The 13,095-nt window shown below is 33.5% G+C and overlaps 1 protein-coding gene across 1 annotated transcript in view; it reads left to right on the top strand.

Annotated features, from left to right (window-relative positions):
* The window catches only part of LOC132742019 (uncharacterized), a 36,509-nt gene extending 28,605 nt beyond the window's left edge, over positions 1–7,904 (top strand). Inside the window, exons 7-9 of the mRNA XM_060730299.1 lie at positions 4,140–4,362; positions 5,084–5,261; positions 5,714–7,904. Coding sequence (XP_060586282.1) covers positions 4,140–4,362; positions 5,084–5,261; positions 5,714–6,363 — 1,051 coding nt within the window. The 3' untranslated portion in view covers positions 6,364–7,904. The remainder of the gene's footprint in view (positions 1–4,139; positions 4,363–5,083; positions 5,262–5,713) is intronic.
* Positions 7,905–13,095: the final 5,191 nt, after the last annotated feature.

The raw sequence follows: 13,095 nt of genomic DNA, 5'->3' as shown, positions 1-13,095 counted from the left end.
GGATGTTTACATTATTGTGCTATCACTACTGTTGTTTCTGTACAAATATAATAATACATTATCAGATATGCTTTATCATTACCGGTTTTCTGTTTGCAATCATTTTATAGTGTGATCACAACAAAAGTTGTTCCTGGATACATTAAAGTTCTATCAGATATGTATTTCATTACTAGAGTTATTTCAACATACATTTTGGTGGTATTAAATATGCATTGTCATAGCTAGATCTGTTTTTGCACACATTAACGTGTTAACTCACTATAATTATAGTAGTTTCTGCACACAGTAAAGTGTTCACTCACTATTATAAGTAGTTTCTGCACACATTAAAGTGTTCACTCACTATTATAGTAGTTTCTGCACACATTAAAGTGTTCACTCACTATTATAAGTAGTTTCTGCACACAATAAAGTGTTCACTCACTATTATAGTAGTTTCTGCACACATTAAAGTGTTCACTCACTATTATTGTAGTTTCTGCACACATTTAAGTGTTCACTCACTATTATAAGTAGTTTCTGCACACATTAAAGTGTTCACTCACTATTTTTAGTAGTTTCTGCACACATTAAAGTGTTTGCTCACTATTATAAGTAGTTTCTGCACACATTATAAAAAACACGTGACCTTTGATGTGAATGGACGTATTTTTAGTTGCTGTCGAATATAATTATAAAAATGTAATTGAACATAGTTTTATGAGAAAATATGTGGAATAAAAGTAGTTTTTTAATGCTGATACAATGACTAAATCTAAAAGAGTGAATAAAAGGAAAAAAGGAAGTAGTCGGACGAGGAATTGGAAAAAAATAGGAAAACTTTAAAAGCATGCGGAGGCCCGGCAGGGGCATCTAATGAAAACAATATTTTAGTAAGTGAAGTTTTGAATATTACAAACTCTGTATTATTTGATGACACATTATCTACACCACTACCGGTATTTGAAGACGATCACTTATTGTCGCTAAATGAAAAAGACCAATCACCTGGTAATGATGAGTACATAACAACTTCAGACAAAAACTTTCAATCTAGAAAAATGGAGGCTGAAATTAATTTAAACCCAACTAATGCTGACATTTTATGTTATTTGAAGAAAATTGATGCAAAAATTGAAAACATGGATGTAAAGTTACAGTCATTAGAAGCATTAGAGAAGAAAGTAGACAGTTTTGAAAATGAGTTGAAAAAAATTTGGCTTCATGTGCACGACAGTACTAAAAGTAATGATGAAAAAGTTATGAAAATTGATGAAAGAGTACAAAATGTTGAGTTCGCCGTAGTCGATAAGGATGATCAAATCGAAAAACTTTTAAATGAGAACATTTAAATGAAAGATGAAGTTGTATATTTAAAATCACAATCAATGAGAAACAATTTAATCTTTGGCGGAATTAAAGAAGAGAAAAAAGAAAAACCCGAAGAAACGGAACGTATACTTCGAAATCACCTGAAAGAAAAGTTAAATATGGCTGAGGAATATGTTAAGTCACTACAAATTGAGCGTGCCCACAGAATGGGTGTTCAAGGGCATGACGAAAGATCGTTTTGTAATCGCAAAATTGTTTGCAAATTTACATATTTTAAAGATCGGGAGATCGTCCGAAGTAAAAGAAAGCTGCTCGAAAAAACACCCTACTTTTTACATGAACAGTTTCCCCCAGAAGTTGTACAAAAACGACGTAGCTTATTTCCTCAACTGAAGAAAGCCCGAGAGGAAAACAAAACAGCATGGATTGCCTACGACACGCTGTTCGTCGATGGTAAACCAGACAAGTCAGCCTAGGAATTACCGGAGAGTGAGCTGAAAGTCTTCGCATGGAATTGCAATGGTTTAAGTGACGCTAAATTAAAAAATAAAGACTTTATTTCTAAAATTTCGGAAAATGATATATGTATTCTGACTGAATCCTGGACTGATGGAAATTCTAATATTGAAATTAATGGTTATACATGCTTTAATTTTTATAGAAAATTTAAACATAAAAGGGCTAAAAGAAACAGCGGCGGAATTGTTATATATGTAAAAAACAATATTAAAAACGGAGTTACTATTGTAAGAAACCATTGTGACACAATTATATGGATGAAACTGGACAGTGAGTTTTTAAGACAATGAATGATATATATTTATGTGGAGTTTATATGTGGTTTGATGACTCGCCTATTGCGAGTATTGAAAATGTATACTTATTTGAAATGTTAACTAATGATGTTTTTTATTTTGAAGACCTAGGTAAAGTGTTATTAGTAGGTGACTGGAATGGGAGAGTAGGCAATAAATCAGATTTTATAGTATGTGATAATAATGTAAAATATATCGATTCTGACGATTATTTTCCAGATGCACCATTATGCAGGGCCTCTTCTGATCCTATTGTTAACACGAGAGGTGAAAAGATCCTTGATTTTTGTAAAACTACTTGTATGAGATTAGCTAACGGTCGTTTAGGTAAAGATTGTAACGTAGGGGCATTTACGTATTATAGCCGTCAGTCAAGCAGTACAATTGACTATTTATTATTGAAAGAGTGCAATTTTCAGATTATAAGTGAATTCGAAATATGTCAATTTAATGAATTAAGTGATCATGCACCACTTTCGTTTACTGTTAAATACTTAGATACTAAATTTAATCCAAGAAATTTAGAAAGTGAGATAACAAATTTTAAATGGCGTGATGCTGACAAAGATAAATTTAGAAGGAGTTTATTGGGAAGAATGGCTGATTTAAACGGTATTTTTGAGAGTTCTTCTTCGAACGACATTGAAAATATTGTTTTAAAGTTTTCAAAGATCATTCAAGATGTAGCCGAGCCTCTTTTTAAGCGAAAAGGTAGAAAAAAGGGTGGAAACTCTGATTGTTCTTGGTTTGATGAAGAATGCTACGAAAAAAAGCGTAATTATCTTAATGCATTGTCGATCTTTAATAATTATAAAAACGAAACTAACAGGCATATTCTATGTGACTTGAAAAAAGAGTTTAAAAACATTGTTCGTAAAAAGAAACGACAATATAGACTTAAAAGGGCACAAGAATTGTCTGAATTAAAAACTAGTAAACCAAGAGAGTTTTGGAAACATTTCAAAAAACGAAATATATCACAAAGTTCGGATATACCTATTTTTAGATTTCCAAAATTATTTTGCAAATATGTTTGAAGAAATAAGGGCTACAACTAATTTTGATGCAAATATTTCAAATGATAATATTGATCCTAATATTAGTAACCCTACTTTCGAAGAGCTTAATATTCCCATATCTTGCGAAGAAGTTAGAGATGCGGTGAAGCGATTAAACCGCAACAAAGCGTCTTGTCCAAGTGATGACTTGTTGAACGAATACTTTATATTTTCTATTGATATATTAGTAGGCCATATCACTGAGTTTTTGATGCAGGCTATTTTCCAGAAATATGGTCTGAAGGCTTTATTATACCTCTTCATAAAAAAGGTGATCATACTAATGTTAATAATTATCGTGGCCTCACATTACTAAGTAACTTTGGGAAATTATTTATAAGTATCTTGACAAATAGAGTGGAAAAATGGTTTGATGAGAATAACATTTTGTCAGACGCTCAATTTGGTTTCAGAAAGGGGTGTAGTACAGTAGATGCAATTTTCGTGTTACACAATTTAATAAACCATATGTTAATTCAAAAAATGCGATTACCTTGTGCGTTTATCGACTTAAAAAAGGCGTTTGACTCTGTGAACCGCAATGCATTATGGTATAAATTGTTTAATATGGGATTAGATGGGAAGTTACTTAGAACTTTTAAATCAATGTATTCAATTGTTAAGTCGTGTGTTAAACATTGCAATACATTTTCAGAGTTTTTCAATTTATCGGTTGGGCTACGACAAGGCCAAAATAATTCGCCCGCCATGTTTGCACTATGTTTGCAGAAGACCTAGAATTATTTTTACAAAACTCTGTCGATTGTGGATTGAATATATTTGAAATATGTACATTTTATGTTTCGCATTCATTGCTTTTTCTTTATTAGCAGTTGATAAAAGAAATAATAAACAGCTTACATCAAAATTTAGATATTAAAAAGTGTCCTGCTTTAGTAAATGATATATATGTACAATATGAATACGTAACGGACAGTTTTATCATTCTAAGGAAAAATATTACGCCAACAAGTTGTATATTGTGCGGAAAGGAAAAGTTGAAGGAAATGTGTGCTGTAGGAAACGATCTATGCCAGTGTCCATCTTCTATTGGTTGTAATGCATGTGAATTGGATCTTGAAAACCGAGCGAAAGACGGTATTGACAATGTTGTTTATACTTGTTCCACTCATGGTAAATACAGGCAGTATGAAGATGGACTTATTCGATATAAGGTTAGTTACCATGAAAACAAGTTCTTTATTCTTACATGTTTGTGTCAACAATACAAATGCATGTACTATTATATCAGAGGAGTTAAAAAGCATTCTCATATGATATAAGGAGGGTCATTCTGGCATTGTTTTATGTATTTTAACTCCCTGACGACAACTTTATTTAATTAAAAATTGGTAAAGTACTTTAAGAGGTTGTTGCGACAGTTAGAAATAGTGCTTTAAATTACGTAAAACTTATCACTTTTTCAGAAAAGAGGAAAATAAAGAAATTAAAATTGTATATTTTAGGGCTAGTGTAAGATATAATTATTTTTTTTACATAAGTTGCTTTTTTAAAACTGGTATTTGATGTATGTTGATATTCAAGGACTTTTGTAAGTTGCTAATTAAGGGTGATTTAAGATACGAGTTGTTAATTTTAAAAGAGTTGTTATTTCAAAACTGGCATTTGATATTCAAGGGCTTCAGTTGTAAGTTTCTTTTTGAAGGGTGGTATAAGATACTAGTTGTTTATTTTGATATTAGTTCTTACTTTGGACATGTTGGAGTTGGTATATGATGTAAATTGATATTTCAGATGATGCTTAATATGATACCGATTTTATTTAGAAGTGATGATATGGTATGCTGTTTAAAAGTTTATTTTTAATAATATAGGTTTTTTATAATTATAAGAGAAAAGATAGGCGGATTTTTCAGAGCTGGTATATGATTTCAGAGCTGGTGTATGATATGGGTTGTAATAAGTATAGTACCATATGGTTTGCTCGTGTCGGAAACCGGTATGAACGTAAACTGGGCAACACTAAGCGCCCAGGCTCTAACTAGTCCCTTTCTATGGCCACTGTTTTTGACAATTACTTGGTCAAAGGCAACTTCGCAAGGTGTTATAGCAGGTAAGCCATCTTTTGTGTTTAAACAAGCGTTATTCCTTTAGATTTATCAAATACAATCATGTTTTGTTGTTTTAAAATGTAAAGATGTTATAACACAGGTTAACTGGGCTCAACATGGATAATTCCCGTCGACGTTCGGCATCTTCCGGAAACACGGAAATGTGAAAACGTTACATACAGAAGTATTCCATCATTATTATTGACATACGAGTATTTATATTTCCAAAATTGATAGGAATCGCCGTGCAGTTTGGTTATTACGATTTTATTTTAACAAATCTTGTTTATTGTATAGATCGCCGTCAAGGAACGGCGACAATAACAAACACTAGTCGTTGAATAAAGTATATGAAATACGGAAACGAATTTTCGTCTTTCTTAATCGAAAACGCCTGTATTTTCACTAGATAGGTTAAAAGTACATGTATACAATAAAACACGTTAAATTTCAGGCAGTGTTATTGGAGCAATGTGTTCTATTACCGGTTTGCTAGCGATGGGATCAACATATGAAGGTGGACTCGGTAATTTTTACGTTAACACGGCAGAATCGTATAGTATTTTAACGGCTTTATTAAGCGGTTTCGTTGTAAGCTGTTTTGTTTGTGTCGGTGTCTCTCTCTTTACACATAAAATACGCTGTGACGCCGATGCCGACAGGGAATGGGCCAAAACTATCAACATAGATAATCCATTGAACCCATTCCGTCAATTATACGAGAAAGAGTTAAGAGCGGTGAATGCAGGAACTAATATTACAGCCAGAACTATGGACACCGTGTTCAAAAAAGCGAAATTATATGCTGCAGTTGGTGGTGTTGTCAGTTTGGTGATTTTTGTGATCATTATTCCAGCGATTGCATTAAGTTTCGAGGTTCTGAATTTTGACCAGTTCTCATCATGGTTAAAAATGTTTCAGATTTACTGTTTTATTTGTACAGTGATAGTTGTTGTGTTACCGCCAGTAGAAGAATGCTTACAAATATGGCGGAAATATAAGAGAAATGTGGAAAGCGTTGACAAAGAAATGGGAAACTGTGTTCAAAATGAAATGACTCAAACTGTTTCAGAAAGATTATTAAATCCTGGCCCATCATCTTAATATTTTCGTTTTGCAAACTCAAGTGTTCACAATGTCGTTTATGATAATTAAACTAATAAGCTACAATCACAAGTTTTGTTAATGGTTAGCTTACCTGTACACAATGTGCTCATGGTTTGCTATTGTTATGGCCCTGTGTCCGGCGTCGGTCGTCTGTCGTCAACAATATCTCCTCCTAAACCCATGCACCAATAGTAATGAAACTACTCAGGAATGATCCTTGGATGATCCACTCCAATAATTGCTAAAACGGTTCCAGTCTGTTTAACAAAATGGCCGCCGGTGCTTAGAATATAAAATCCTTTAAACAACACCCCTTCTCAGTAGATTTTGATGAAACTATACAGGAATGATCCTTAGATGGGCTTTTATTTAAGCTACTCAAATGGTTCCGGTTTGTTGAATAAGATGGCTGTCAGTGATAAAAGTAGAAAAAAGTGTAAAATGACATCTTGTCCTGAACCGCGCAATAGTTTGTTGATGAAACTCTACAGAAATCCTCATTGTGTAGTCCTTTACTGAAATTCCTAAAATTGTTCTGGTTTGCCGAACAAGTTGGCCGCTAGAGCTAAACATATTTTTATAAAAATCCTTTAAACGAGATATTCTCCTTAATTATTTTAAAAATGCTTGATAACACTCTACAGGAATGATCCATGGATAGTTTTCCATAAAAAATGCTAAAAGGGTTACGGGCTGCTAAACAAGATGGCCGCAGAGCTATAAATTGAAAAACCTTTAAACGACATCTCCTCCATAACTCTCGGGTAGATCTTGATGAAACTGTACACACAGTGTGTGTGTATGTTGGGTTTATAAACTCTCGCCGCCGGTATAAAACCATATGGTCGAGCAACAGAATGATCCTTATATGGGGCTTTATATAAAAGTGTTCAAATGGTTCCGGTTTGTTGAACAATATGGCCGCCAATGTTTAGAATAGAACATCCTTTAAACAACATCTTCTTAAAGAAACTGTACATAAATTGTCGTTGAATTGTCCCCTATAAAAGGCTCCAATGGTTCCGGTCTGCTGATCAAGATTGTCTTTAGAGTTAAAAATAAAAAACTTTTTAAAATTCTAGACACTATTTAAGTTGTGTTCAGTGTTAATATAGTTTGTGTAGAGTCCATTATGTAAAGATGATATGATAGGTATCTTTTAATAAAAATATTTTTAACACACAAACCCTTGTACACTAAAATTTTTAAAACTTATGTTTCCACCAATGTCTTTATAATGCAATCTTGTTCCTTTGAACCATCTTTTTAGATGAGCGATTAAGGGCCATCATGCCCCCTTGTTCTTATAGCACTCCATAAGATATTTTTGATATTTCTCTTTTCTTGATCATGTGACATCTTGATAATTAATTATTATATGCTTAATGGTGACTTATAAGCCGATTGGGCCAGGTTGTGTTTGTGTTGTATATATTATTCACATGTAACCAGACTGAATCATATATTTTATTTAAACAGATATCTATCTCTTATGTTATCTTATGATTACAGTGTTAAAAATAAAGACAAGAAAATGATCATTGAATTGTGATAATTACGGGTGTTGGAAAGTTGGTTTTTTTCTTGTAATTATTGTAGCATGTGTTAAGATAACACTTTTCATTGGAAATATATAATTGAATGTTAAACGAGAAAGAAACAATACATGTATATAACAAGATTATGTGCATTTTCTATAAGTTTAAAGTAATCATTGACTATTAATTGTAATACTAGGGTATATAGGATATTGAATGAGTGTACATCAATACTGACTTTATTGAGCGACTTAAACAAAATATTATTTTATTCAACAAGTTCAATAAATTCAGCAATGAACCTACACGGATTTAATATTCTATTAACTACATACCCAAAATAAAGGCTGTTTAAAGTACATAAGAATCATTTTTCATTGACGCTTACAATTAGCGTGTCTTTACACTATGTTTGCCCCCTCCGTGGTCGAGGGGTTAGAGTCGATGACTTCTAATCCAGTTACCTCTCTGGCGTGGGTTCGATCTCCGGGTGATGCTTTGGTAGCTTAGCGCGGAGGAAGGTAGTCTTGTACTGGTGTAACTCTCCAGGAACGATGGTTAGGAAACTACCCGCCTATATGACTGAAATACTGTTGGAATAAGGCGTAAAATGAAACAAACAAACAAACAAACACTATGTTTGTATAACGTAAATGACGTCACGACAAAAATATGCATGGCCATGCAATACCATTATTACCGCGTCGCTAAATCGGCACGGGTAAGTGATTAATTATTTCATTTAAGTAATAGAAACACAAGGCCATCTAGTTTGTACTAGGGGGCGTAGTCCCCGAGTATAAATCAGATTGCCGTGTGTTTTGATGTTCTTTATCTTTTGTATCATAGTCAAACATAAAATCACGTCCCCTGTTGTCACAATATGAAACCCCAGAAAAATGTAACCAATGAACGAGCATCTGAATATGAAATTTATGTCGCTTTCCTTTTCTCTGCAGTCACAATAAGTAAACCCCGGCAAAAGTGGGCATATCAATGGGCATGCTCTGGATTGCGGGTAACTAATATCTGCACTCCAGTTAACGCACTGTATATGTATACGATTTAACTCTGACACGTTTTCAACAGAAAGGTCCCCAAACTATGATACAACATTTTGATAGTTTACTTTACCTAATAGTTAAGTAATAGAAAGAGCATCGAAACACGAGGCCATCTGATTTGTACAAGGGGGCGTAGCCCCCCGAGTACTTATCAGATTGCCGAGTGTTTTGATGTTCTTTCTCTTTTGTATCATAGTCAAACATAAAAACACGTTCCCTGGTTTCACAATATGAAGCCTCATGAAAAAGATGAGCAATGAACGAGCATCTGAATATGATATTTCTGTCGCTCCGTCACAATAAGTAAACCCCAGCAAAAATGAGCCTATCAATGGGCATGGTCTGGAGTGCGGGTAACTTATACCTGTACTCCAGTTAACGCACTGTGCATTTGTATGTATACGATTTAACTTTGACACATTTTCAACAAAACTGTCTCCAAACTATGATACAATTGTAATTTGTATCATAGTTTGGGAACCTTCTTTCTGTTGAAAATGTTGAAGAGCATGCATATTGATTGGCTAATATTTGCTGGAGTTTACTTCTTGTGACGGAAGAGAAAGGAAAAGCGATAGCAATGTAATTTTCAGATGCTCAGTGACAACAGGGAGCGTGATTTTATGTTTGACTATGATACAAAAGAGAAAGAACATCAAAACACTCGGCAATCTGAATAATACTCGGGGCCTACGCACCCTCGTACAAATCAGATAGCCTTGTGTTTCAATGCTCTTTCTATTACATGCCTCATCTGAGATTGGTGCGATTGCGTTGCGTAACCATTTTCATAAAAGTTACGTTAATAAACAGATGTCTATTTTTAATCCTGTCACATTATTACAGTACTGAAAATAAAGACAAATACAACAAAAAGTTACATAACCAGTAATGAGGGGTTTAGGTTTTTAAAACGTGTCCTGCATTTAGTTTCCATGTCGGTAGTAATCTGTTTCAGTACATCCGATATTAATGTTATATATCATTCTAATAAGTAATAGGTTGCCAATTGCATTTGAAGAAACAAAACACCCACATACCTTTTTCCTGTTTTATTATGACCATCATACACAAGTATACCTAGTAATCTGCATGCACTTAAACTTTTCTTACGAAAAGTACAACATCAAAAGATTATTACACGACAGATGATAATCGGCCCGCAAAATAAATAATGGCCCCGAGGTCTTAAAAATGAAATTATCACTGATTAGATTGTCACATGTGTACTGTCATTCCTTTTTATATGTGGAAACATTCTTCGTCGTCCCTGCATACTTCGTAGAGCCACTCCCCTCGGCTTTAGTCAGGACACCGGCATCGTATTTCATAAAGTCGAAGTTGTGCCGCCTTAAACGTAACTTCGAGCTGTAGCTTGCCGTCTTAAACGTTGCATGGGGTCTTCAATCTGCTGCCGATGCCCTGTACCTTCACAACTGTGTATACGTACCGAGAGGAAGACAGAAAATACCTCAGGTACAGAATATATTTATAAGTTCCCATAGATTTCTTTTGATTTGTCGAAGTTGCATATTTACAATTTTTGTACTATTAACTTCTTTGTCTACAAACCAGTACTTGTGCGTTGGACTATACACATGCATGTCATTATGATTTAAATAGTTTAAGTATGTTTTTTTCCTAAAAAGTAAATCTATTAACTGTACCATTGCACACATTCTTGAGTTATAGCTACAAACTCTCACTCTTCCTAAGATTTTTTAAGTACAGTTAAGAAAATATTCACGTTTTGGCGCTTTGGCCTCAACCTCAGTCTGACTTAAATTTCTCAGCATAACAACGACTCTTAATTAGGCTTTTTATGACAACATATACACCGAATGTCTTTAAAATTTGGTTTTGTACTTTCGTAGGAAGGGTTCATATGTGGTTGAAACCTAGACTGAGTATCTAACTTGATATTTGAATTAGAACTGTATCTGTAAAGGCCTCAACAGACGGTAGGGTTTAGTTGTACAGCACTAATAAGAGATAAGATGTACAATTTTCAAAGCTATACAACACTTGCATTCAGACAGTAATTCTACACTGTAAGAATCATCTGAGGTTTCCCCTAAAAAGGATCCCTTTACATTGATCCTGTACATACTTTACTCACTAAATACTTTTTTTTTCGCCATGAGTAATGATTGAAACACCTCCATTTAAAAAATATATATATATTTTTTTTTTAATGTGAAGCCTGACCGAGACTCACACCTGGGACCCTTGGAATACCGTACTGCGGCTCTACTGACTAAGCTATCTGGCCACCTACAAACTACCTCCCCTCCCCTAATTCATGTAATTAGAGAACAACTCAATACCGTGACATAATCATTTCGGAATAATTTGGGATTCGAACATAACACAACTTTGGGTCTCCTGAAGAGTTTTTCAACATCATTTTTACCCCATCTTACTACTATGTTTACCTTTTAGCCCTAATTGTTCTGGAATTTCATTCATTACACCCATTATCAGGAGATAATGTGCTTATCTGTTACTTGTCATTGTGGGAGGTCTGTAAAAATCCGTACGACAAGATTTTCACTCACGCCCAATATAAAATGTTCGATCCTCACTCCCCTCATCCTCATTGAAGACTATGATCCCTTATTATATCATTGTCCCAATTGTCATGTTGGTCAATATATGTTAGTCATATGAATATGTGATATTTCTTCTATGTCAGTCATATAAATGTGTGATACATCCTATATAATATAATTTTCACAGCTCAAATATATGTATATCTAGATGTTATTTTGCAAGCGAAACTGCTGTTATCTAATTGTTCCTCCTATTATCTTGTCATTGATGGCAAGATCTGGGAATGAGGAAATACATAAGTAAACATACATCTTTAGACTATAGAGCAACTTACCGGGTGGCTAATCTTGTATTTCGCTTATGGCAAGATTATCCCCCTTAAGTTTTCAATCTATTCTTCATGCAAAGTAGTTTATTAGAAAAATTGTCTGGACAATTACACATTTATATACAAATTTGTTCCATTTTATTAGTTAACTGCAGTTAATCATGTTAAGAAATTATATTGTATGTCAATATATTGTTAAAGCTATAGTGTGGTGGATGTTATATAACTCGATTTACAGGTCTAGCGATAAGACCATAGTAATTATCTCCCGTGCACAATCAGATTTGTTAAATAAATGCTTTACATAGTATTATTGTCAACAATAGTGTATGCAGTATGTAAAAATGTATGTAAAATTCACACTTTCGTTATCAACATGATTTAATTCAATATTCAATTGAGAAAGATTTTAACCTGTCAAATTATCTGCTTCACTAATGATAGAGCCAATCTAATATGTAAAGTCAGTACAATTGGATTTTTGTCACACTTAAAACTTATGTTGCATATATACTTTTGGCACATACGACGAAAATGTGAATTATTATAAACATGTACATCATGTAATAGGTAAATATATGTTTTCCTATGTGAAATGTGCTACTGTAATGCATGTTTACAAGAGATCATGTCAACTTTGCACGTTTGCAATATTATATGTTTTGCATATTGTACCACATGGGTCTATGACCTTCTGGGAAAAGATAAAAAAAACTTGTTAAAACTTGTTAATATGACATTGTTCTTACAATTTATCATATTGTCTTAATTGCATGAGCAATACGTGTTCTGTTTTGATCTGATTATGGATCACATCAAACGAACAGAATATTACCAGCACCAATAAACTATTAGCTTCACAGTCGAGCAACATGGTGTAAAAACAGCTATAAAAATATTTTATATTACTATGTGTTAAATAAACTTTTTAAATGCAGTAGATGTAATCCAATCGAGCTTTCAAAAATTTTAATTTTGCCGATTTTGACGTTCTTAAGGGATTCATTTGTTCTCTTTTTGTAATATTACGTGCTAATTAATCCAGAATATTGTCCAAAAACCATTGGTTAGATAAAGTGTTTCATGATTATCTGATCATGTATGTAAGACAACTATTTATGATGAATACATTGTAATAAATGCTGATTTTAAGGGCTCTTGTAAGTATATGAGAATATTTTATTTACTTCCTTCAAACTTATTGTCTATATTTTATCAGTTTTGTCATGTAGTCCTCTCGTGAGTA

This window comes from Ruditapes philippinarum, unplaced genomic scaffold, assembly GCF_026571515.1.
Source record: "Ruditapes philippinarum isolate M1 unplaced genomic scaffold, ASM2657151v2 ctg3077_1_1_1_1, whole genome shotgun sequence".
Lineage (NCBI taxonomy): Eukaryota > Metazoa > Mollusca > Bivalvia > Venerida > Veneridae > Ruditapes > Ruditapes philippinarum.
The sequence above is the reverse complement of the archived record's forward strand: the minus strand, read 5'-3'. Positions and strand labels throughout refer to the sequence as shown.